The sequence below is a fragment of the Gekko japonicus genome, unplaced genomic scaffold, assembly GCF_001447785.1.
Source record: "Gekko japonicus isolate JY-2015 unplaced genomic scaffold, Gekko_japonicus_V1.1 scaffold2597, whole genome shotgun sequence".
In the NCBI taxonomy this organism is placed as follows: domain Eukaryota; kingdom Metazoa; phylum Chordata; class Lepidosauria; order Squamata; family Gekkonidae; genus Gekko; species Gekko japonicus.
Genome location: NW_015167615.1, coordinates 59,735 through 87,119, shown reverse-complemented (window position 1 = coordinate 87,119; position 27,385 = coordinate 59,735). Strand labels below are relative to the sequence as shown.

Sequence of the window (27,385 nt, the reverse complement as noted above, 5' to 3'; positions counted from 1 at the left end):
TGCTTTCAAGCAGTTAAACGAAGCTCTAGTTCAGCTGTAGACTTGCCTAGTGACCTTGGACAGGTGCTTTTTCCACTCAGAAAACTCAAGAGAAAGTCTCCAATAAAAAAGAAAGGGAATAACTACGGTATCTGGCTGGATTTGAAAAGTGTCCAGTAAGTAGACTCTCACATACAGCAATGGTGAGCGCCTTCTGGATTTTCTCCCTTCCCAGTCATTCTGCCACCCATACCTGGCCGAGTTCTGAACAAGTACATAATTCCTGCAACGACAGGTAATATATTGTTCGATTTTTCCTCCCTGACAGGCAACTGACAAACAGGCTCTAGGATAAAACCAAGGCAAGCTAGAGCAAAAGCAAGACTATGGCTGAAATCCTATGGACACTTACCTGGAAGTAAGCGTTACTGGACAACGATGCAGCTTACTTCTGATTAAGCAAGCCTAGGGTGGCGCTGTGTGTCGGCCCGCTTTTGCTGTTTCCTAAAGTGGTCCTGAAGCTGCGCTCTCCTCTTTCCTCGCCTCAAAACAGCCTCCATATCCCTTACACCGCCTCCCTCGAAATGGGCTCTAGTTTAATAAAGGTTTTACTAGAACGAACACTTCTCAGGGGCTACCAGACTCCTATCACTGCATTGCGGTAGACCTCAGCAGCGCTACCAGATCCAAAGTTTCCTGTCGGCTTAAACTCCAGCTGGACGGCGCTGCAACCAATGTTCCCTCTAAGCTGTGGAGTCTTGTGAGCAAAAACTCTACTTTGTGAGCTACTGTCATTAAAGTGGTGAGCGAGCGATTTGGCTGCTGCTGCAGCAGTTAGCTTGCTCTTGAGCCCTCCTTCCTGAGCTGAGACAAAAATGGGTGAGCTGGAGGCTAAAAAACTGTGAGCTAGCTCACACTCACTCAGCTGAGAGGGAACACTGGCTGCAACCCAAAGGGCGGCACACAAAAACACTTGCGGGCACCGTCTGTCCCAGATCCCTCCCCTCTCCGGCCTTGCCCAGCGGAACAAGATGTCGGCCCTCGCCTCCACCCATCATGCTTCGCGGGCAGTCCCAGCCACCCAGGCTTCCCTTCCGGATTCAGTCGCAGGGAAGCGGTGGCGTCCTCGGTTGGGTGTCGCTGAGGGAAGGGGGTGTTTGTTTATGTGGGAGAAAGTGGGGGGAGGAAGGGCCAAGCCGGACGCTGCCGCTGGAGGACCGCTATGAGCCTCCAGCCCCGTCGGAATGCTCTGTGGCTTCCCGCCCTCGTCTGCGTCGTGTCGGTGTTTGCGGCTCCTGGGTCGGAGGCGCGGAGACACTCGCCTCATCCCGTCGAACAGCCCCGAGGGAAACATCGACCGCCGCACTATGGTGAGCGAGTGTGCGAGAGGGGCTCTCGCTTCCCTCCTCATCTCTCAGGCACGTTTGGGGTACGGAAGGGAAGGGGACGGCACCCTCGGAATCATGGCCAGGGGAGGGAAGGAGGTGAGCCTTCGTAAGATGTGAGCCAGGCTTAAGGTGTGGAGTGGGAGAGTGACAGAGAGGAGCGAGAAGCCTCGTTTCCCGGGTTATGTTTCGTGTGTATCCTCGTTGCGGTGAGGAGCAGGGCGGTGTGATGGTTCTAGGAGATCGGGAGTTCAAATCCCCACTCTTATCTTTTGTGCTGTAAAACTCGTCGGGCAAGTCAACGTCTCTCCGCCTAATCTACCTCACACTTGTTATTCAGATAACATAGAAGAGGGAAGAACAGTGTAGACCCCCCCTGAACTCCTTGGAGAAAGGGTGAGATAAAGATGTACTGAATGATTAAAGAGGGAAGACGGAAGATCTTGCTGGGGTTTGAGGTGTGAGGGCAAGGGTTTCTCTTAAGGGTATGTCCATGTTTATTTATTGAGACAGTTATAAGCCTGCTCTCCTTGTGGGCAGCTGGGACCCGAGGTGGGTAACTGGTTAAAAAGTATACATAAAGGCCTTTTGTTGTTGTTTTTCCTTTTACAGTTGAGGCTGCAGAATGAATAATATGTGGTTCTTTCGTGGGAATTTAGTTTGAGTGGGTGTATGAGGGATGGGGTCACTGATGACTGTATCACCATAGGAAAGCAGGTGGGGGATCCTGATAAGCAGAGGGGGACAGCACATGTATTTGGCCCAGGGTTGTTAATGGCGGAAGATAACGCTAAAGCATTACATGGTCACAGTTTGCATCCCTATCACGGGGAATGCAGGAACTTGGTTGTCTGCAGCATGGGGCAACATATAATAGATAAATACATTAACACATATGCAAGTTGAATCCAGTGTGTCCATCCTTTTCCCAACAGGACATAGTCACACATGAGTTGTAGGTTCTCTTCAGTTCCTTCATGTGCATTGCCTGATTTGGATCTGGACCGCAGCGTGCATAAAGAAAAGGCTTCAGCCTCCCCTCCATTTTCCCAATCTGGAATAATCCTGGGGATGCCTTTTGTGGAAACCTGTGCGTTCCCTGGGATACATGTGGGTTTTCCAACTGGCAAAATAACATCTCCCCTGCAGAACTGTTGCAGTCTGGGATAATGGCATGTATGTGGAGAGAGACTGAAGGCCAAGTTCCTCCATGCTTGCATGTCTCCCTTCCACCACCCACCGCCCCATCTCATTGGTGAAGCTATGTGATGAACACCTGACTGTTGCTATCCAGACAGTTTCTACTGTTGGTGCATGGGAAGGTGTGTAACTGTGGATTGCACAATAACAAAAGTTGCAGAAGTCATTTACTCCAGTTCTGGAAAACACTTCATTTAATTTTCTGCTTTCCTCTTACAGTCAGTAATACTCTCACCATTACTAATATGAAAGTAGTACTTATGATTACTAATATGTGAGTAATGTGTCCTTGCTGTTACTAACAAATTCACACATAGCTACAGATTGAAAAAGCTTGCAAAGTCCACATGTAGCTTGGGGCAGAGTACGTATCTTGCATGCAGAAGGTCCTCAGTCCTTGGCATCTAGCAGGGCTGGGGAAGACTCTGCTTGAGATTCTGAAGAGCTGCTGCCAGTCATACTACACCGTATCAGGCTAGATGAACCAATGGGCTGATAATGTGGCAACTTTATATGTTGATAAGAAAAAAAAATACTGTTTAGTAGTCTTGAGTATATATCAGGGCTTGACAAAACCCAGATGCCAGGTCACCATGGCACCTAGCAATTCAGCCATGATTTTTGTTTTTGTATTTTTGTGTTTTGTGTGTGTGTGTGTGTGTGTGTGCCTGGAAGTCATAGACTCCTATTGGGGCATGGAGGACATTCAGAGAAGTGGCTTGACAGCCTGCCTCCCGGCCCTGATATTCTATGGAGGTCTCCCATCCAAATCCTTGCCAGGATCGGCCCTCCTTAGCTTCCAAGATCTGATAAGATTGGGCTTGCCTGGGCTATCCAGGTCAGGGCAGCAGTAATTTTGTTGTAGTATCCCTCAGCAGTTTTTAGTGCAAGTACAAAGAGTTGGATCCAAACAGTTTTTTCCAGTAGTGCAGAAGGGAGGAAGTGGTCCTCTTTGACCACCAAAAAGGCTGTGCTGGGGATTATGGGACCTACGTGGACCCAATCCTGCATGGAATTGAAGCTGTCAGGAGGAGAGGAATTGGCTGAGATTGAGTGAAGATGCTGGCTGGATACAAACCATAGCTGCTTTCATTTCATATCAGATTGTTTTGTTGTATGATACAAAATAAATATGCGTAAAGTTCTTGTCACTACTTGTTTATATGTAACCTTAACTTTACACCACTCAATGGTGTTGGATGAATTTGTTTCTTAACCAGTTGCTGTCTGTACTGTCTGTAGTGTTCAATTAATGATTTTTTTTTCAGAGCAATATGGGAATTATGATAAATTGGGGAGAAGTTAGGTTAGCGTTAAGAGGTGAGTTTTTTGTTTTGGTGATGACAGCCGTGGTTACTGCTATATTTAGTTACATGCTACAACAGTTTGTCATACCTTTAATCAAATTATGAGAAACTGTGAGAGTGTTAGGATTAGGTTTTGTGGTAGCAATAATTAGAAAATATGGTGACTAAACCTGAAGGTTGAAAAAATGTGTATGGCTCCTAATTTTGGGGATGGTTCATAGAGCCAAAGAAAATTTGTCAAGGCCTGCTGTGTATAGCTACTTTGTGGGAAGAAAGAGCAGGTTATTACAGGCACAGTTCCCTCTAAGCTGCCCTAGGGGCTCTGGCGCACAGCATTTCAGGGGGCTGCTCAGGGCATTTTAGCTTCAACTCACAACATTTTTTCCCTTCCATAGGAAACAATGAAGGATGGGGGTATTTCTTTCTGGGGCCCATAGAATTGGTCCCCCTGGTCCAATCTTTTTGAAACTTGGGATTTTTTTTTATGAGAGGCACCAGCAGCTGTGCTGCTACCTCAAAAGACAGCCCTCTCTGAGCTCCAGATACCCCCCTATCAATTCTCCATTATAGCCTATGGGGCTCATTGACTATAATGGTCCCTGTAGGTGATAATTGAGCCAGAATCACCAATTCTTTTGCCCACCCTTGTTATGCTTTCCAGTATGATTTGTAAGCTGCCTTGAGTCACAGGGAAAAGTGGGATATAAATATTTGAATAAATAAGTAGTTTGGGCAAGTTGATAACATTTAAGCAACTTCCTGTTTGTTAGGTTAGGCAGGGTTCTGACAGTGATCGTTCCACCTCTGTTATATTTGACATGTAATGCTGGTTGCAAGAGTTGGACTATAAGGAAGGCTGAGTGCCGAAGAATAGATTAACAAAAATGCTGGTTGTCATATTTCACTAAAAAACCAAAATAGACTGTACAGCTTTTTCTCCCCTAAGTGCTGGTATGTTTTCTAAGGATCAGCGCAAGGCGACGGTCCAGGCCCAGGTCAACCAATATAGTGGACTGGGGTGGGTAGACTTGTTCTAAAGAGACCAGGTCTACCAATACACTGAAAAGGGGCAGGGAGACCTGTTCTCCGGAGGCCTGGTCTACCCTTGTAGAGGACATTTTGTATAATGAAATTTGACTTGATTCTGTTTTCTCTTGTAATGTTTAAATTAGTCTTAGAATATAGTTTAAAACAATTCGTTCTGAGATTTTTACAAGGGTATGGAAATAATCTTCTTTTACGCAATAGTCAAAGGTAGACTTGCTCACAACCTTAACGTTACTAGGTTTTTTGGCTCATGAGGTAGATTTTTGCTTACAACACTGTTGAGCTTAGAGGGAACAATGATTACAGGTACAGCTGATAGTGGCAGTTTTTTTAAAGAAATCTTTGGAATGGGGTGTGGAATACCTGGTTTCATTTCCTGATGACTGTAGCTCTCTAGTGAAATATCTCATCATCTACTGCTTCTACTACTGCTAATACTGCATTTTAAAAGTTTATAGTGTGTGCAGCTCTCCTGTCTTCCTCAGCTCAATAGTCCTTGTTGACTTTTCTTCAAAATATGTTTAATTTTATGGTTGCAATAATTCTGTAAACATTATCACAAATACTGAATAGATAGGTACTGCATAAGTGCCGACAAGTTGCAAATGACTTATGGAGACCCCAGCAAGGAGCCTTCAAGGCAAGTGACAAGCAGATGTGGTTTGCCATTGCCTTCCTTGGTCTCCCATCTAGCTTTTAAATGTGTATTAAGTATGATCAGTTTCTGGCCTGTTAACACATTGAGACTGTATGATCAGTGAGACAAATATATAAAGATATACCATTTTTATGCAAGTAATTTGCTTAAGTAAACCACTTAGGGCTTTAACATGAGCTGGATATGTGAGTTATTAAGGCGAGTCTCAGTTCCTTGCATGTTAACTTCTGTAGCAGATCAATTCATTTATTTACCCACTATAAAGAGCAGGATCTTTGATTTGCCATGGCTGATAGGCTAGATATTATACCTCACTTTTCTTCCCAGTGGAGAGCCAAAATGGCTTACAACATTGTTCTTTACGTTCCTCCATTTTTTTACTTCCAGAGCAGCCCTGTGAGGTAGACTAGGCTGAGATAGAGTGGCTGGCCCAAGGTCATCCTATGGGCTTCAGTGGCAGAGTTGGGGTTTGAACCTTGGTCTCTCAGATCCTTGTCTGATGTGTTAATTGTAAAAAATGGAGAAATGAGTTGAGGAATCATGAGAGTCAGGCGTAGTATCTCTGTATTGATGATAAATAGTTAGAATGCTTTTCCTTAGTGAATGAGGATATCATTGGTTTTCTGCTGAATCACCTGTCTTCCTCAATATACCATGTCATAACTTCTGTACCACCGAAATTTATGAAATTCTCCTTTGTAATTGTGGAGCTTCTTTTTTATGCCTGCTTTACAGGTAAGGATGAGAGAAGAGAGATTGTGTTTGTATTCTTACTTGGGCAAGTATTCATTTGAGAATATCATCAATGCAGCAGAAGCACACTAGTGCTGCTGTTTGAAGCTTTTGGCTATTTTTTTGCCCCCCAGTTACTGATTCAAACTTGTGTTTTCCGATGGTAATGTAATGGACTATAGCTATAACGTTTATTGTTCAAGTTGTGGAGAGGGAGAATCCTAAAAAAGTTTATGCATTTTTTCATAGCTTTGTTAAACTTTCTCATTTTTCTTGCAGAAAGTCTAGAATCTGTTCTCTCAGACTATGACATTCTTTCTGTGTCCAGTATCCAACAACACTCCTTAAGAAGAAGAGACCTGCAGCCCGAGTCCCATATAGAGCAACTCTTGAGCTTTTCAGCATTGCATAGGTAATAAAACATTAGCAAAAAGACATGTGCCTTAATATTGTTACCATAGCGAGTAGTTGTAAACATCAGTATTATATAGTAGGGATGGGCATGAATTTGGCATGAACTTGGCCCGGTTCAGAACCCCGGAACCAATGTTCAGCGTTTGTCCGGTTTGGCTGTTAAACTTAACAGCTGAGCAGTGTGGGTCTACAGCTGACCTGCTAGGCTGAAATGGCTCACAGCCTTTTAAACCTAACAGCTGATGGGTACACCCCCCCTGCTGTTAGGCTGAAATGGCTGTGAGCCATTTCACTGGTTAGTTTGCTTCCCGTCCCCCAGCCCCCACCCCACCCCACAGGTCGGTTTCACTTCCACCCACTTGGAAGCAAGGGGGAGCAAAACCGACCAGTGAAATGGCTTGCCATGGCCGGGAGAAAGGGGAATCCAAACTGGCTTGTTTGAGGCATATATTGCTTGGTTCAAGGTTCAGTTTGGGGGCTGCCCCGAACCGGAATGTTTAGGTTTGTACCCATCCCTATTATAGCGTTACCTGGCTTGTTAACTTCCAACTTCCATTGTTTAGTAGTTGTTACGAGTCTTACTAGTTCTTATGAGTCTTTGGCTTCACTGAGAGATTATAATGCATATGTTCTACAAATACTAGGTTGACAGTACAGTTGAATTAAGAATGCTTTTACTGTATTTTCTCCAGTACTGCCCTTCCACTGTTGATATTTGCCATTGTGTTTCCTCTGGCATAAGGAAGGATCCATGCCCTTTGACTTTTTTCTAGCCAGACAAAAGTTGTGCTTGCCATAACCAGTGTTCCCTCTAAGCTCCACAGCGTGATGAACAGAAATTCTACCTCGTGAGCGAAAAATGCTAGTAGTATTAGAACTGTGAGCAAGTCTACATTTGATATTCCGTAAATTAATTTTAGAAGATTATTTCCATAATGTAAAAATCTCTGAATGAATTCTTTGAAACTATATTGAAACTGTATTTTAAAAATAATTTAAACATTGTAAGAGAAAACAGAAACAAGTCAAATTTCTGTTACACAAAATGTTGTCCTCTGACATCTACAGGGGTAGACCAGACCTCCAGAGAACAGGTCTATTTGCCTCTTTCCACTATATTGGTAGACCCAGGGCTATTTTTGGGCAGGAGCGCACAGGATCGGAGTTCCGGCTGGCTTCAGAGTTGGCCACACCCACTACAGCCAAAACCTCTGTGCGTGTGTAGCTACAGAGGGAAGGCCAGGAGAGCGACCCCCCTGCGACTCCAAGGCGGGCAGGCCGGGGGGGGGCCCTGTAAGGATCGGAGAGGCATTTAAATGCCTCCCCGTGCCTTCCCCGGCCTGTCCAAGGGCCAACTTGACCGGGCTCTCTGCAGCCGTGGGGTGTGGCCTAATATGCTAATGAGTCTCTGGTGTTGGGTGTGGCCTATTATGCTAATGAGTTCCTGTTGGGCTTTTTCTACAAAAAAGCCCTGGGTAGACCTGGCATCCAGCGAACGGGTCTATCCGCCTCAGTCCACTATATTGGTAGACCTGGCCTCTGGAGACCTAGCCTCTGGTGCCCCCATCCTCTGTTGTTTCCTATGGAAGCTTGGTTGTGAGCTGAAGCAGAAATCCTCTGAACTGGCCTCTGAAATGTTGTGCACCAGCACCCCCTAGTGCAGCTTAGAGAGAACTGTGGCCAGCTAGATTGAGGATTGGGGTCTTGAGTTGAGCAGCATACTGAGTTTCATAGAAACCTAGGCACCTCTGAGGCCCAGCACAGTTACAGGGTCAAGTTTCAGCTTCCTCCCCAGTTGAGACATACCTCACTGCTTTCCTAAAAAATCTTGAGGCTCAGTGTGGCATCAGGAGAGTCCCTGCCCTTCTCCTAATCCTAGAGGAAGGTGAGAGGTCTTCTTGATGCCATGTTCAGCTCTTGCTATATTTAAGAAGTAGAGTTGGTTTTTATACCCCACTCTTCACTACCCAAAGGGAGTCTCAGAGTGGGTTACAATCGCCTTCCCTTCCTCTCCCCACAACGGACACCCTGTGTGGTAGGTGAGGCTGAGAGAGTTCTGAGAGAACTGTGACTGACCCAGGGTCACCCAGCTGGCTTCATGTGGAGGAGTGGGGAATCAAACCTGGTTCTCCAGATAAGAGTCCACCGTTCTTAATCACCATACCTAGCTGGCTCTCAAAAGATGGGCTCCCTAGAAGCAGCCCTGTAGCTAGGGATTTTTGGGGGAGGGGGTCCATTAAATCAAAGGCTCCAGGGCAAGGGGGGTCTGCCTGGCGTGCACCCACACAGCCCCCACTAGAGCCTTCCTCTGAGGCGAGCCAGAATCCCAATGTTAGTAGACACTAAAAGGTCTAGGAAAGCTGCCATGTTTTAAAAAATAAAAGGAGAGCGGGGATCAAGCTTCCACCCCCACTCCTTCCCTGAGCCGACAATCTTTTCCGAAGCCTGGCACAGAAAACCCAACAGGGGAAACGAACTGCTGCGATCCGACCAATGTGTGTGTGACTCAGTCAACCACTGGTTGCTGCTGGGTCCTAAAGAGACTCAGTTCATAGCAGATGAGCTCAAACAGGGAGATGCCGGCTCAGATCGATCAGGGGGTGAGGGGGCCAGAGGGAGGGAGAGCTGACGATCTGGGGAGGCGCCCACAAAAACAGCAGGGGGCCCATGGTACCAGTAGTGAGCTAGTTTATGCACTTGTACCTCTTTCTGTATAAGGAACTTTTTAGTGCTTCCTAATCAGTAACGGCAGCACTGTTCTGTCTGCATGATTCCTATATAATATATTACTGTTAAATGACTGATGAGGCTATGCAAAAATGAATGTTGTTGATAAAGCCACATAAGGTTTGGTTGATATTTCAGAAATTGATAAACATTGTTTTAGAGCTCTGTGTATATTAGGAGTGAAGAGGAAATAATTTTAAGTTCTTTGTAACATAAGAGGATAACCCTGTTCTTTGATTTCCGCTGGAAAGACAAATGCATGAAATGTTTACAGATATCTGCCAGTTTATTATCTGAGCTTCAAGTAAGGCTTCTAGATCTGGTTAATAATTTATAGGTACATTTTTCAACCTACCCTTCTTCGAAAGCCTGGGTATTAAAAAGCAATTGATGTATAAATTACAGGGGTAGGGTGGGGGAACTGTTGCAGCTGCCGATGCAAATGTCCTTTTTCTGTAATAAAAGTTCTTTTTGTTCTCTGAAGTAAATTCCACAGGGAATTGGTAGCAGACAGGTGGCACTGCATCTGTCTTCTAGTTACAACAAACTTTTGAATAGGTAAAAGTGTTTTCCTGAAGTGTGTTTTAATGCTAAATGTAAACAAATTCTTTTACAGGCATTTTGAATTATACTTAACATCATCAGTAGAACGTTTTCCAAAAAACTTTCAAGCACTTATAATGGATGGCCAAGGCAAGGAGAGAGAGTATCATGTACAATGGCAAGAGTTTTTCACAGGGCATGTTGTAGGTGAGTGTGAAATGGGGTGCATGTGGTATTGGTAGGCAGAGCAGCTCTAATCTGGTAACCCTTTCAAAAATTTCAAATACTTTAAAAAGAATGGGACCTGATCTATTTAAAATATTCCTTATGTACCTATTTAAAATAGTCCTTATGCACCTTTTTCACCAGACAAGTTAATTGGAATGTGAGGGGTGGGGTAAGTGGCAGGAATTAACTCATTTCTGTTCTCACTCTGTTTTAAATAGGTAAGAAAAATTCCAAGGTCACTGCACATATAAGTGGAGAAGACTTCACAGCGAGGATTAATACTGATGAAAAAGAATATAATATTGAGGTACTCCCCATTATTAGAACCTGATTCTAGTCAATGTAAACATCATTAAAGGAAAATTATACTTTTAGGCTGGTCATTTTATTTTCTCTGGTTTAATATGAGCAAAGAATGTAAAGGTGAGGTTGACGTTTGTTTTTACTGTCTGTGTAAGAATTTTTCCACATGTGTCAAACATGCACAGTTCTGAGGACCCATATTGTGAGGTATGTGCCAAGAGACCATAGGTGTGAACACCGTTTGAATTTTTAGCTTTTGTAAAATGAGTGTAAACTCTTAAAATGAAGGTAGCAGTTTTGAATAACTGTGTGTACGCGACCAAAAAACTGGGCGATGCCATAGGTTATTTGTAACATGAGTGATTATTGCTGATATGAAGTATCTTAGAATTTTCATCTTGATCCCAAAACACCCCCTGAAAACTTGTTCTTGGGGGGGGGGCGGCCCCCAGGAATTGCTTGGGTGTAGGAAGGTTAGATAAGGTTTATTGTATATGGCCACTGGCCTTTACAAGTTAAAAACATATTTACAGCCCTAGAATTTTAAAATTTCTGATATAACATCCATCTCTAAAAATTCTCATTCAGACACAAGAATTCCATTTGGTTGCTTTCTTAGAAACCGCATTTGCTCTGATTTTCCTAGCAGCTAAACCAAAGAGTACCATCCTGTAGGAGACAAGGGAATCCGTGTCTGACTGCATAAATACTGATTTGTCAGAATCAGAAAGAGAGTATTAACTCTCTAACGTCCTAGCCAGAAATTTGTTTCTAGGCTCCAAGTATAAAGGGCAAACCAAAACATAGTGAAGAAGGTCTTCCACCAAACGTCCGCATATACAAATGCATTGTTCCTGTGGTATTTTTGAATATCGTCTAGTAAGTAGCTCCATTGGCATAGTTTGATGTGAACGCCATTCTGGGGTTATATGCTGTTTTAAGAAAATCATATGGAATGGTATAGTGGAAAATAATGTTATTTAAAAAATCCTAACGGGCTGTATCCTTACTTTGCAACAGGTGATAACTAGATTTGCTAAGTGAGCCCATATCTGTCAATTGGTTTTTCCCGATGATTTTAATATTGCTAAGCAGGCACGAGCCCTAATCGAAGTGAGGCCAAGTTCTGTTTGCAGCAAAGCTGCTGGCAATTCTTTTGGCAGTGCTAAAATACACCTTAAAAAACCCATTTTTAGTTGTTTCCAGACCAGTAAGTATTTTTCCAACTCCGTAATTCAGTGCCATACAGTAGATGGGAAATAACTTTACTGATGAAGAGTTTTATTAAGGGTTAGGGAGATTGGATTACAACAGTAGGATTGAAATTTTCTGATGGCTTATAGAAGGTGAGACAAATTCTGAGCCGGATAGTCTTGTGCTGTTCCTCTCCCCCCCATAGCCAGTCAGAACACAGAAGTTATTTGCATATGCAGCCTTATTGGCCTTTGCCTTGGAACACAGAGGTCGTTTGCATATGCAACTTGATTGACTTTTGCCTCTAACATTCTGAACAGTTTTGCTGTTCTGAGGTAAAATGTGTCCAATCTCCAGGTGAGGGCTGGAGATCCCTCAGAATTACAACTGCTTTCCAGATGGCAGAGATCAGTTCCCCTGGAGAAAATGGTGGGCTCTGTATCCTTATATGCTGCTGAGGTGGCCCCCGTATGACAGCCAATGTGACGTAGCAGTCAGGGCTTCAGAGCATGGGAGAGGCTGCAGGTGTGTGGGGGGTGGAAAGCTGAAGAGTGAGGGGGAAATAAAGGTAGGTTGATGATTGGCTGGGAAGGAGATAGGGTTGCCAACTCCAGGTGGGAAATTCCTGGAGATGTGAGGGATGGAGCCTGGAGAGGGTGAGGTTTCAGGAGGCGTGGGACCTCGGACAGGTACAAAGCCATAGACTCCACCCTCCAAACCAACTATTCCCTTCTGGGGAACCATCGTTGCCAATCTCCAGGTGAGGGCTGGAGATCACTCAAAATTACAACTGTTATTTAGGGTAGCAGAGATCAGTTCCTCTGGAGAAAATGGTGGACTCAGTGGCATTATACCCTGCTGAGGTCGCCACAGCAAATTGACACTGAGTGTCCAAGGCCAGGGCAGTCGCCCAGAGCCTCTTTCTAGAGGTTGTTGTATTTATTTCCACAACGGGCCTTTTTCCTAGTTTATGTATAAATTGAAAAGTAAAGGGGCTAATACACACTCCTGCTTTACTCCCTTTGCCACTGGAATTTCATTGGTTAGGGAGCCCGAGATGCCCACTTCGATTTTTGCATATGTATCTGAGTATAACTCACGTATGAGAAACAGTCTTTCATCAATATTTGCCTTTGCCAATTTCTCCCAAAGTCAGTATCAACAGAATCAAAAGTCGAGGCCAGATCAACAAGCACTACATACAGGGCTTTAGTTGGTCCATTCATATCTGAATAGGCCAACTGGTAAAGTGTTAGACAGTGATCTATTGTACCTTGGCCTCTTCTGAATCTTGCTTGGTGGGGATGCATAGTATGATTGTCAATGACCCAATCCTCTAGCTTTTAAGAAGATATTTTCCATAAAGTTTTGATGCTGTGTCAAGGAGGCTTATAGATCAGTAATTGACCGTGTGAGTTTTGTCTCCTTTTCATGGATGGGGACTACTATACTAGTATTCCAGCCTGCTGGAAAAATACCCAAGTCATTTATCTGTTTAATAGTTTAGCTAATACAAGTTGGGAAAGGCTTTTATCCGATCTGTAGAAATCAGATCCTCCCTGGGGGATTTGCCTGAAGCTAAAGTTGTAATAAGGTTTCCGATTTCAGTCTCCGTTACTGGGGGCCACTCTGGTGGAATTTGTAAGTTAGTAACGGAGGCCCATTCCCTTATTCCTAACAACTTAGATGAAGATGGAATGGATTCGTAAACTTTGGTAAAATGCACATACCAAGTATTTCCAGATATTTGAGCATCTAGTTGTTGAGGAGAATCTACCTAAACGAAATGAAACCAGCTCCCCAAAACAAGATTTTTTCCCCCTCGGTGACAGCCTGGGTCAGTTAATTCCATAAATATTTAGCATAAGCAATTTTTTTTACTTTTGCATAAACTCTTATACTGGGATCTAAATATGGTTAATTGTTGAATTCTAGTTGCTTCTTTGTTGTGCCGAGTTAACCTCAATTGCGTAGCTATTTTTTTTCTTAAAAGTTCTACATTCTAAATCAAACCACCCATTTGGGGGATAAGATTGCTATTTTAAAGGTCTTCTATTAATAAGTAAAGGTTTAATAATTTGTACTATCTCTTCGTAATATTGAATAATATTTGTATCCAATTGAAGTAGAGCTTGTTGTATGAGTTTTAGATTGGCACTCTCCAGAGCTACAGCTACTGTATTTTGTAACTGCTGAATCCACCTACATCTCCTGAAAACAGGAAATATATATTTGGTAGATTCGGATGTTGGAGCCAAAAAAAATCTGTTAAAATTTATTACTAGCTTTAGAGGGCAGTGATCACTTATAATGCTATCGCCCACTTCAAGATGATTCACTTGTGTTAGCCGAATTGCTTTATCTACAGCAATTGGGAAATTTAAATCTGGGTGTTTGCCAACTATACCAAGGTCCTGTTCCCACCAACGGGTTACCAGAGAAGGAGTTCGAGGCTGTTGTTGTTCAAATAACTGTCTTTTACTTAAAGAAAATATATCACATACAAACAATACTGATACACTCACACATTCAATCAAGTTCCTTAGAAATACAGTAGTAAAATAAGCACTTTTGCATTAGCAGGTAGGGTTGATGATGGGTGATACTTATCTGTCTTCACAGGTTGGTGATTCCAATGAAGAATGGATTGGGAGAAAATAGAAATCTAAGGGAGTAACACACAACTAGAACCAGCCAGCACGTGTGGGCAGTAGAGGCAAGGGTTGGGGATAGCAAGCTGGACAAAAGAGGAGTATAAAGTGGACAGGGGTTGTTGCGGGGGATGCTAGCTAGTTGATCAAGTAGAGAGAGAGAGAGACCATGTGACTGGTTCTCTTCTTTTATCGGAGATCCAGGAGATAGGTGTTGACGGTGCCAACCTCCTGGCCCACCTCCCTGTTAGTCTGTCCCAAAACTAATTCTACTGGTTACCTATAGGAGTGGGATGTTACCTAGAGGATTGGATAATATTGTAACCTAAGACCTAACTCAAAGGATGGCATCTGGGCAAGTGTGAAAACTTGGCGTCAGGGTGCTTCCTTGAAGTGCAGATGAAGCTTGGCCATTCCTCTGGTCATAAAAGGTCCATCTGGCAGGAAATGCCAATGTAGAAATAAAGCAGAGATGTGGCATGCGTGACGTTGTTGTTTTGCTGACAATAATGGAGATGTGTGCTTCCTCACCAGGCTAATAGCTGTGTAGCTGAAACCTTATTCACGTGTTAAGGCTTATGCATGCACCTTCTATGTGTAGTATCACAACAGGTGATTTGTACAGCTTTCTGAGCCTGTGTGTGTGTGTGTGTGTGTGTGTGTGTGTGTGCACAGTCCATTTTGTGTGTAACAGCAAATATAGTTCATATAGGAAAAAGCCATATAATCAATTGTACTAGCACGAAGAGAAGATAAATATGTGTAAGAACCTCCTGATTTATCAAACGTCGTCCCATGCAAAATGTACAAGTTAAACAAAGAAAGCAGCTCTAGAAATTTCAAACCAGATTTGCTAATTACAGGATCTAACAAGTGGCAATCTAGAGGAGAGGCTTGTTAAGTAACCTGAGCCTGTACGAGTGTCAAGATTTCCCGAGCCAATCCTAGCATTAAAATCCCCACCTAAAATCATTTTGGAGTTAGAGTATTGAGATGTTAGGTCTTTAAGAGTTGTAAACAGCTGGTCCCATAATTTCCCTTTGTCCTGAGTTCTGGAATATTTGGGGGAGAAGTAAACATCAACACACAAGAAGGTGCCTATATACTGTCCCTTAACTAATAATATCTGAGTATAATTTGGACAAATACTTTCTATAACTTGAATTTCTGCTTTTAGATCGACCGTGATTAACACAGTGAGGCCCCGACCTCTAGAGTGAGTCTTAATCACCAATGTGGCAAATGCTCTAAAGCCCTGGAGAGTTAGGGAAGTGATCTCCTGGACCCAGGTTTCTTGTATAATAAAATATCAAATTTACATTAAAAATTTGGAAATTCTAAATCATAAAGCTTGTTATGCCATCCCTATGACAATAACTTTAATTGTCAGTCATTCAAAATTTTATCCAGATATCCTCTTAAGTCATGGAAAATGCAGCCATGTCTAGACAGGGCTCCCTGGTCAGGAGGATTTGGTTCATGTGAAAGAGTATGATGTATTTCCGATTCACATTCCATCAGTTGACTGGTAAGTGGCTCCCAATAGTTTTTAGGTTTGTCTGAAGTAACGCTACAAGATGGAATTCCAGCTTAAGCACATTGCCATTAAATTATGTTCTGGGCCAATGGGTTGACGTTTGAGTTGTTGAAACTTCCTTTTGATTTCAGAAGCTTTGTTCTTAATCATTCTAGTCTTGTTGTTAATGCTGATTGTTCATCTTCTGGTAGAATCGAAAAAGAATTAGATCTTCTTCAATAGAATTTTCGAGATGGAGGCATTTGCTTCCCCATTGACAGTCTTTAGATATAACCGGCATGCTAATTTTATCCTGGTGGGGTATAGCTGTTGAAATTTTCAAAGAGAAGTCTTTCATATTATTTGAAGTAGCTATATGTTGCAATTTTGGAAGCAAAGGAGTTATTGTGGTGTTAGCAAAAACTCTGACCAGAAAGAGCCCTCTAGTTCCCAAAAGGGTTTCCTGTTGGAGTAACAATGCAGGCATCTTTGGCTTTTGAAGTTTAGAAGTATCCTCTGTGTTTGGTTCGAGCTGTTTAGCGTCTCTGTCAAAATTAAGGCTATTGGAGTGTTGTTCTCTGGAAAAAGAGTTATCAAACGAGAAACAGCTGGTTCTTGGACTTCCAAACAGAAGAAGAAGAGGAGTCTGTCCCTTGTATCAACATACAATTAAGCAAACCTTATGTAATTGCAGAGTCAAATTATAAGGTTTCCTTCTTTTTCTTGCTTCTTCTGATTCAAACCTGGGTTGTTCCCTTTCAGGGTTGAGGTAGTATGGGGCCAAACATCAGTGGGCGTGCCATCACTTGCAAATTTTGTTGGTCTTGTTAATCCTATTACAGTCCTTGTAAATTGTTCAAGGTTTTGTCTAATTTCTTTCAGTGATTCAAAAATGAGGTTCACCGTCTTACCTGTCAGTATAAAACACTTCTTCAAAGTATTATCTGCTACCTCTGTGCTTGTTACTACTTGTGGTGAGTTATCAGTTTCCACAGCAAGATTTTCCTCAAAGTTAAAGGTATCAGCCAGAGGTGCAGTTTGGTTTGTGGTAGAAATATTAAAATTTGTCCTTGGTTGCAAAACAATTCTCAGTTCTTTTCTGCTTGCAAGCAGGAAGTGTAATTGAATCTTCTGAGTCACGTATTCTCTTGCTTGTTCCCATTGCTCAACCTTGCAGCATTTGTGCTGGAAACAAGTAGGAAGGGGGAATCAGTGAAAAATGCGGGAATTCCAACTTATTCCCCAAGGAAACCTCCACAACAGTAATGTCTTAAAAATTGAGTCTGTCCTTTAGAACATGATTTACTAATCCCCTCCCTAGTTCTGTCCATAATGTTAAGATTTGAAGGAAAAACAAAATGATCTTCAAATTTCAGAACTGGGAAATAATTTTAGTTGGTGCACTAGCAAGGGTGGCATTACCTAGTAAATGAATGTAATGAATCCACTCTTTCAGTTCTCTTTGTTTTTGGACTGTTTAAGAAGCTGAATAAAAGTCGTTGGCTTATAATTTTTTTTTACCCTAACCAGTTTAAAAACACTGTGCAGAAAGGTTAGTCTGTATCTTGAAGCTTTTGTGAGCATTCTCACAAAAACATTGAGGTCAGAATAATTTTTCTGCACAGTTAAGACTCTTCTTTCTAGCTGTATATTAAATACTCTAAAGGGAAAGTAGTATTCCTATTATGAAGAGTCTCCATATATTGGTTTTCAGCCTATGCTTTGATAAGCCAATAGAAATACATTCAGGTTGTTCAGACTTTTGGTGGGGATGGGGCAGTGGTATAGTCTGCTGTTTTCAAGGAGATTGTAACAGCACTTCTCGGAGTTCAGTTAATTGGCTGAAGTCACAGACTGATACAAATCTTGAGTTTTGTAGACAGCTTCTTCCTTTCTTTTATAACACGGCTCTTTTGGCCACAGCCTTCAGACTAATCCCACATGTGGGGATGGGAATCTCACTCCAGTCCAGGCCCGTAGCCAGGATTCTGTAGCTTGTGGGGCAATTTTTTTTCTGGCGGGGCTGCCATTATTTAACTAATAATAAAGACAACCATAGTAATAATAGAGAATTATAGGGGTAGGGGTGGGTTGAGGCAAGTTGATCCCAATTTAGGGATTGCCGATATGTGTTTTTCTAGAAGTGCTTCCTGCTGCCCTCCAGGAAGCGCATTTTTTGGCATGATACCCCACTAGTCCTGGGGGGCATCAGACTGCCAGCTTCAGGTTGGGAAATTTCTGAACTTCTAGGGGTAGAGCTTGTGGGTGGCAGCAATTGGGAAGGATCTCAGCTGGGTACAGGTAGCCTATGGAGGTGGTGGCAGCCAGAGTGTGCTCAACGCGCAGGAGGTCAAAGTTTCCACTGCCCCCATTGCCTGCCAGCTGCTGGACCAGAGCAGGATGCTGGGGCGAGTGTGGAAACATGTTGGCCACTGTGGATATGGCCTACAGGGGTGTTAGCGTGGTGTAAGTGCTGTGATGGACCCCGAGCTGCACAGGTGGGGCCCACTATTCATTGAGCCCGGCTCATGGCTCACCACATGCAGGTCACCCAGATGTGGATCCATGGGTAGCTGGTGGGTTGATCAACCATCAGCCTGACCTGGTTGTGCCCTTGGGCTAGCATGGCACGTGCTCCTTGCCCACTCAGCTCCATGCCCAACCGCCTCCTGCACCATGGCCAGCCCTGATGCTTGCCATTTCCTGGGATGTGGCTTCGGCTCTGACCGGCTGGCCCCCGCTGGTGCAGCTGTTGGCACAGGGAGAGGGCAGGCATGTGTGCTGGGGACCTGGCTGGTGCCGCCCCCTTCTCTTTCCCCCCACCCCTTGCTTCTTCTTGACAGGGATTCACAGGTCTGTAATCAGTGCGGGGCTCACCGCGGCTTGCCACCGGGCCCACACCTAAAAATGTTTTTAAAAAGAAGAAGCTGCATTTTCGGGACTAATTCTTGTGCCTTTAAGAAAGGGGGCAGAGCCCCCAATAGCCCCACCGTCGTTATGGGCCTGCTGCAGTCACAAAAGTTTTTTTAACTTTAAGTTGGGTTGCTAAAAGGTAGGATGTCAGTGAACTGGTGATATCTGGGTCCTTATCTTGTAAAAGAAAAGAAAGGCTCTGATTAATATTTGTGAGCTCATTCTTCTAAAGTATCAAGGTTATCCATCTCGTTCTCTCCTCACTGAAATTGGGACATTCGATAATTAGATGAGCTAAGGTACCTATCTTCTCCATATTGCAGAAACACCAGCATTCTGAAAACGGAACTCCCAAAAAGTGACCTTTCATTTCTGGGGTTAATATGGCATTCAATCTAGCAGGGCCCCCCCCCCCCCCAAACTAAATCTTGATATTGGGGAATCGTCATGGACTTTAAATATGCTGATAAGGTAGCTGGAGGTGCAAGTCTGTTGTAGACAAGGGAATATACCCTTCTTGCTCGCTAATTTGTGCTTCTGAAATCTAGCATCAATAGCTGCTTTTTGACCCTTTAGCACACAGTTTTCTCGCTTCCCATCAAGAGTAGTAAAGCTGGAGTAAGGCCTAGTTGTTCCAGTCTCTTCCATTTATTCTGGAAGGGATCTTCTAGTCTAAAAAGGAGTTTAGATCTATAGTTAAAAAGAATCTTGATCCTGAGTCTAAAAGCGTCCAGCCAAGCTACTGATTCTATTGAAGTAACTGCAAATTCTTGATGAATAGCTATACTGAATACAGACTTTGGTAACCTGGTTATTTTTCTAATGAATTTTAATAAAAAGGAATCAATAGTCTCAGATATTCCTTCTACCCACTCTCCAGTGCCATAAAGTATAATTTGATTAATTTTACCCCAAAAAGTGCTTATAGCTGCTGGGTAATACTTCCCTCCTTGTGTGTGAAAAAAAAATGTGTCACGGCATTTAAATATGGTGTTATTTTATAAAAGATAGATTGGAATTGATTTTTCCAAGATAGGTCTTGGGAGCATATCATTTCTAAATATCTAAATATTATTTGTTCAGTGTTAGCATTTGCCATTCTCTTGTGAAGACAGCTACTTTTGATTTCTCAGTATTTATAGTTAAACCATCATTAGCACAGTAGGAGCTAAAACTAGCCAACATGCATTTCAACTCTATCAGTGTGCGAGATAATAACATGGTGTCATCAGCGTAAATTAGAACTGATCACGATCTTGATCATTAAGGATAGGTGTATGGTGAGTATGTCCTGAAACTGCTTTGACAATTTCAATGATATATAGATTAAATAAGTAAGAGGATAAAAGAGAAACTTGTTGAACACCTTTAAAGATTGGGATAGAATCTGTAGTCTGGCCTTCAGGGCTATATCTGATTTTCACTTCTATGCCTTGATATAATCTAGTCAACAGTCATAGCATGCATCTGCTGATTGTGGTTTCCTTTAGCTTCTGCCATAGTCTAGTTTTAGAGATGCTATCAAATGCTGAGCATGTCCATGAAGGCATAATAGATGATTATTTACTGAAGAAGTATACTTCTCAACCAAATAGGCTAAAATCAGGCAGTGATCAACCACAGAGCATCCTTGGTGGAACACAACTTGTTCCTCACTCAGAATTTCTGACTCCTCCAGCCATTCTTTCGATCTTATGCTTAAATAAGCTTTATATAGTTTCCCAATAACTGAGAGGAGGGTAATTGAGCAATAGTTCTCTGGGCCCTGCCTTTCCCTTTATTCTTGAAAATCAGTACCACCAGAGCTTTCTTCCAGATGGACGGAATGCACCCCAAATTATTTATCATAGAGAAGAGAGGGGTCAGAACTTCAGCCCACCATTTTGAGTTTGATTGTAATCTATTGGTACTCCATCCATTTGTGGTGCCTTTCCCAATTTCTTGTTCTTTATTAGGTATTCAGTGGTTTCAATTGACACTGGTGGCCAAAGTTCAACTTCCTCAATTTCAACCAAATTTTCCTCTTCTATATATCTGGCTAGGTCCCTTCAAACAGCTGAAAAAAAGTAAAACATATATCTGGAGAGATGCAAAAGGGAATAAAATAAATATTCTTGACACTGTTGTTCACAATATGCCAGAACTGTCTATTTCCATTGTGGGTAGCGGGTATTAGAGCTCTCCACTTTTTTTATCAAAGCTGCCCTTTCTTATTGATTACTAGTTTTTTCCAGCTCTCTTAGCCATCTTAAGTCTGATTAAGGTATATTCTGATCTCTTCAATCCAAACTCCTTATGATAAGCTCTCACTTTTCTCAGGAGGATCTGGCATTCATAATCAAACCAGTGTTCTTCCTTTGTTTTAGTTGGTTAAAGCAAGGTAGCTGGTATACAGATTTACATAAATCTGTGATCTGGCTCAAAGGATCATAATAAGATGTCACATCAACTGCTAAAGCACATTTGTTGGACAAGAAGTAGCATTCTTGCAAGTGGAGAACTAATTTCTTGTGATATCAATGGGGTCCATTTCCTTATTTTCATTCTCTGGTTGATCTGCTCAGCGTGCAGGGTTGAAGATGGTGACTTAACCATTTGTTATCTATGGTTAAACTTAACATAAGAGGGAGATGGTCACCCCCAAGGAAGTCCCCCACTTTGAAATCGCAGGTCTTAGTTAACACCTCTTCTGGTTCCAGACAGTAATCTACTGTGCTGGCACCCTTATGGGTAAAACAAGTGCCCCTTCAGGGCCCATCAGTTTATTCCCATTGACTGTCAGCAAGTTATGAGAAAGCACTAGATTTATTAATTGTTTACTGGTTGAGTTAACCCCTTGATCCCTTCCTGCCCTATTCAAAAGGATGTGGGAAGTCTTCCTTATCTGGGTCAAACATCTCTAACATTATATTCCCTGTTGTTATTATTAAGTAATGCCTTGGTAACCCTTCTCTTGCTTCTGAGATAAATCCATCTAGATTGTCCCAGATTCTTACTAACCCTTCTTTCCTTAGGACAGGGGGTAAGCATGCTGTTATCAATAAAAAGGAGATTGTTGGAAGGGCCAACACACACACACCCAACGCAAGTGCTAGAGAGGTAGAAGCCACTGTCCTCCTCACTTCCTTTATGTTCAGGGAGTTTGCCATTAGGCACGCTAATCTTCCACAGAAGCGTCCCTTTTTGCTGTATCTTTCAGCACTAACATGACAGCTTCTTAAATTATGCAGAGAAACTCAGAATTACTATGTGGTGTTGGTAGAAATTTGAGTTGTTTAAGGCTTGCAATACATAGATACTTTTGTGGCCTTTCCCCAACATTCTTATTAAATTATGCAGAGAAACTCAGAATTACTGTGTGGTGTTGGTAGAGATTTGAGTTGTTTAAGGCTTGCAGTACATAGCACACTTATTTTGAAAGTTAATGGCATGAGTATGTAAGGATTAGACTTTAAGACTGTGGTTGAGAATTTCTTCGAGACCGGTGAAACCATGCTGAAATCAAGAGTACAAGGGCTCAAGTCTTAGGAGATTCTTGTTTGTTTTTCTCCCACATGGGAACTTAACTTTGTGCTTTGCTTGGACAGAAGCAGAGCCATGCACTGCTGGAGCAGCAAAACCTGAAACCATCAGACAAGGAGCCTCGCTCCATTTCTCTCTCTCCCAGACAAGTTTTGCCGTAGTTTCCTTAGCAAATTCTGGCATCAGCAAAGGATTGAGTGAAGATACTTTTGTGGCCTTTCCCCAACAGTCTTGTATTAGTTAACAGAAGGAGATGCAAAACTACTGGTAGATAAAGCAACAATTAATATGATTGATTTGTATAATATGCAGATTGGGTTGGCTGGGCTTGGAGGACTTAAATATGGCAAGCCTAAATATGTACAAAGAGTCCAGAGTTTTTACTTGTCCAGTTGCTTGTTTGGTGTTTAAAGAAAACCAAAGATTTCTAGGCATATCTTTTAAAAGAGTATTGCAGGTTATTGTGAATGTGTATTAAGTAAAATAAAGTGGGAAGAAAAGGGAGTGCTGTTATTAATTTTATCTTATTTTCTATTTAAAGTTACTACTTTTTCCCCTCCCCTGATTGCAGCCCCTGTGGAGGTTTCTTAATAATTCGAAGGATGGAAGACTTTTGGTGTACAAATCAGAAGACATCAAGGATGTCTCACGCTTACAGTCTCCAAAAGTTTGTGGCTATGTTAAGTTAGAGGATGAAGACCTGTTGGGTGCAGGGATGGACAGTATATCAAATGAAGGTAAGTGCCTAAGTAATTACAACTGATTCTTTCATTATTGTACCCAGGAGTCTTTTCTATTTTTAAAGGAGCTAATGCAAGAAACAAGATTTGGCCTAATGCAGCACAAATTCAGTGACTGACTATACTGTGACTATTTCAATACCTGCCTTGCATATTTCTCTGTCATAGTCCTGCAAGATAGGCAGCCTTCTGTTTCCTTTGTGTGGTAGGAGGAAAACATTAGCTATGTTGTCCTTGCCCTTCTAAGCAAACAGCTACTGTTGCTGCAAGGATCTTGTATATTTGCTGCTGCCTTTGTGAAATAGGAGAGGGCTCTGAAAGTACTGGCCAGACAACCAATACAAGTACTTCAGATTATACTATTATAGGTTTTAATCCCATACCCTATTGTTTAGAAATAATAATTTACAGATACTTTTAAAGTAGTTTTCTGGATTTGACATGTATGTGCAGCAGTCAGCTAAAGTAAGGTAGAAACTATCAATTGAAGGTATGTATTTCTCACCAGAAACCTTGGAGAAGTATTATTTATTCATCTAAACGTATTTTTAAAATACTTGACAATACTTTCCCTTCTACCCTGGGGATTTAAAACTGCTTTTAAAGTGAAGCACACACATAACATACAATTTTAATAAAGACATGTAATCCAGTAGCCTCCGTCCTGACACACACACACCCCCGGATACACAGTTGAAGCTGGTGATAAGCCAAAACGTTGTTGTGGGCTGGTGTCAGTTCCACTGGTTAGGTTCACACAGAGCTATGGGATAAGACCCCCCCCCAACGGTCAAGAGCTCTTTAATCCCCATGATGCTGGTCAAATCCAGGCTCTAAATATCTACAGAAAGGGAAGTGGCGGGATACTTAGCTCAGGACCTATTCAGGTGGCTCAGACATTCCCAGTTCTCTCCCCTTCAGTATTTCCACCAAGCCCAGGCTCCATATCCTGTCAGAATATTGGCTGTCTAAAAGAAAATATGTATTATAACAAACAAATTCCTTAGGCACTTTAAATCCTACCCTTTCTGCAGGGAGCCTATGGCATACATAGATCACCTGTCCTCCGTTAAAACAAATCTAATCATTCTCTTCACATTTGCTGTGTTCAGCAAGTAAAAACAAAACTCAACACTACGGAAGCTATATTCTTTATCAAAGGTAAAGTACATGGTGTAATCTCTGAAAGTCCCAGCAAGAGACCCTAGGTTTCATAGGTTTATAATTTTGCTGTACCCTGGCCGATGTAGACTTGTATAACACCTGTTTGAGGATCCTTAAGAAGATCAATGTTTTCATGTCTGCTATTGTAATGTTACATTTTTGATTCAACGTAAGGGATGTCCTAAATGGTGTGACCTACTTAGCAACTTCTAAATTGTCATCACAGTGAAAGTCTCTCGGCAAAAAAGAGCTGTCCCCGATCCCTTCAGGAATACCTGCAGAATGTTAGTAGTAGCAGATCATCGCTTCTTTAAGCACATGGGCCGTGAGGAAGAAAGCACCACAATTAATTACTTAGTAAGTATATCTGTCTGCTGCCAGTTGTTTGAGGAAGCTGAACTGTAGATCATTGTACATTGCCGTAGTTAGAATATGACTCTTAAAGATACGAAAAATATTTTTAAAGTACTGTTTAGCAGGTACAGAAGAAAGGGAAATGGATCTTTATTTTCTTGCTTTGTTTATACCAGGCCTTTCTCCCCAACAGGCACCCAAAGTGGCTTACAGTAAGAGTTGCCTTTGTCTGTCTTAGTAGTATATATACTAGCTACCTATAGTATGCAGAACTACTAGGGTCCCGTTCACAATGAGCATTTGCCGCGCTAAAGATACGGATGATAGGCAGATTTTCCGGGTGTGATCACACCGCAACATCTGGGAAGCATAGTGCAACCTGTGGCTTCTTGCCGAAGATATGGAGTAAAAACCTACTACATACAATGTGCTAGTTTCCGGAAAATGCGGGGCAAGGGCGGGCGTCTGATCACATTTCCACTGGAATCCCGTGGCATCCGGTGCCCGCCCATGTCCCGTCGCAAACTGGATGGTTTTTTTTTTTTTTAAGTCTCCACAGGATGCGCACAAACGCCCACCTTGAGGGGGGAAATTCCTTGAGGGGGAAAAAATTCCCGTTTGCCACGGAAGCGGCGCCTAGCGATTGCCAGTGTGATCGCGCCGCACCGCTTCTTTGCCGCGCTGCAGGATAGCCATGTGATCGGCACCTAACAGCATACCCATGGGACCTCCACGGGACATGTGATCGGGCTGCCGCGTGTTACTTTGCTCCAGGGCAAACAGCCACACTTCCCCCCGCATTTTCCGGCCTGTGTGACCGGGACCTAGGTTGTTTTGTGTGTCTGATGGCTATTGCTGTATTTCTGATTACCATTAATCCATTTCCAGTCTGGATGTAAAGCCATTTGTCATGGCTTATATGTGACACAAATACTATTTTCTCTCTAGAAGAATCTGAGAAAAAAATGCATTGTGTTAGATTTGGAAATATATTTGATTGGGGTGGGGATTTGCCATACAGACTGGAGTGCACAGTTTGCTGTTGGTTTTCCTTCAGAAAATATGGAAGCCATTATGGGAACAAAGTATTGTTTGTATCTGTGGTTTTCATTTTTATCTGTGTTTATCTGTGCTTTTTAAAAAGTTATAAGTATAATTTGCAGGGTTTGTTCTTGTTTTGAAAGCATGTCCTGTGGAAGCTCTGATCCTAAAATATATAGCAAGAAGTAAAGGGTTTTCTTCATTTTGTATTCCTTTATGCAAGTATTCATACATAATCCATAGCATTCAATAAGCTAATAATAAGAGACTGGAATGGAATAATCCTTTCCTTTTCTGTGCATAGATTGAATTAATAGACAGAGTGGATGACATATATCGCAATACCTCGTGGGACAATGAAAACTTTAAAGGATATGGCATACAGATAGAACAGGTACTTAGATGACTCTTGGAATGAGTTGTAAAACTTTGGTACTATTCCTCTTTGCTAAGTGTCATTTTGTGTTTAATTAGTTTCATTGAATTATTTCTTCAAGCCATAATACTAAAAATAGACTGTGATGGAGGCAAAATAGCATCCTAGTGTTTCTGAATGTTGTTGAGTTATTTTCCTATTGACTACGGTCCCTCTTCTGATGCCCTTTAAGCTAGTTTTTCCATAGACACCTAACTTTATTCAGAAAATGCACATATTGCTGTTGGAAAAGGCAATGTCTGGTATACAAAGAAGACGAGAAGAAGACCCTGCAGGGGGCAGCAAGAAGACAATTAGATAGGATAGTAAGGTCAGCATCTTCTCTCTCCTGTTAAGTGTCATTACTTGTCTGTCTCCAGATTGCTACTGTTAGGGCAGTTTCCCCACACTCAGTCTTACCCCCTCTCTCGGCTAGAGATGTAGTTAAGAACCTATCTCTCTCCTCTTTCCTATCATTCCTAAATAAACCTTTATCTACTCTTTAATCAGGTTGTGCACTGTTGCTGTGCCAACAGTTGCTTCTCTGGAAAGCTGCTTGATATGACTTTAGAGTAAAGCAGTACAATAATATCATAACATCACAGCATGAAAAGAAGCTAGGGCTTAAAAACAATGTGAAACAGCATTCAGCAGCTTTAAATGATAATCATCAAATAGGTCTCAGACTAGATGCAGACCTTAAAAATAACTTTTAAAAAAGAAACCTCCGTTAAAATTCTGGGTTAAAAGAAGTGTTGGGACCTGGCACATAAATGAAGGTAAGCTAGGCACCAGGTGAGCCTCCAGATGCAGGTGGGGAGGGTATTCCTTTTTTTTAATAAAGATTTTATTGTTTTTCCATTACTACAGCACTAAAACTACTGGAATGGGGGAGTGGAACATTACTACACTGATACACTATAGTTCTACTAGGAAATGGGGAAGTGGAGCTAACAGGTGGCACAATCTGGATTATATGAATATTTAATTATATCACCTAATAATATGAAGATAACATTGTAAATAAAAATTTAAGAATAAAAATTAGCTTTGAATATAGTTTTAACAAAAACTGCCTAACCATCTATCTTAGTTTCAGAGTCTTTTCTTCTTGCGTTTCTTCCTTGTCTGAAGTTTGGGAGTGGCTTCTCCTTTTTCAGATTCCGAAGTCTCTGAAGTTTTAGAACTAGTGCTTGTTGAATCCTGTGAGTAGGATTCTTCGACATTTTCTTCCTCCTTTGCAGAAAGTTTTGTCTTCTTTTCTTTTTTATTTTGATTTGGCTTTGAAAATTGAGCCAAAAACTTATTTGGTTTAGGAACAGAGTCAATCTTGATATTTTTGTCCTCATAGT

General features: G+C 42.1%; 1 protein-coding gene across 2 annotated transcripts in view; it reads left to right on the top strand.

Annotated features, from left to right (window-relative positions):
* The first annotated feature begins 1,099 nt into the window (after positions 1–1,099).
* ADAM17 (ADAM metallopeptidase domain 17) overlaps positions 1,100–27,385 on the top strand; it is a 50,884-nt gene continuing 24,598 nt past the window's right edge. For both annotated transcript variants that reach the window (XR_001482596.1, XM_015414012.1), the window contains exons 1-7: positions 1,100–1,349; positions 6,588–6,720; positions 10,066–10,199; positions 10,439–10,527; positions 22,891–23,056; positions 24,450–24,580; positions 25,923–26,012. Coding sequence is in view for 1 of the 2 variants with exons in the window: in XM_015414012.1 (XP_015269498.1) it covers positions 1,202–1,349; positions 6,588–6,720; positions 10,066–10,199; positions 10,439–10,527; positions 22,891–23,056; positions 24,450–24,580; positions 25,923–26,012 (891 nt within the window). In the remaining variant the exon portion in view is untranslated. The remainder of the gene's footprint in view (positions 1,350–6,587; positions 6,721–10,065; positions 10,200–10,438; positions 10,528–22,890; positions 23,057–24,449; positions 24,581–25,922; positions 26,013–27,385) is intronic.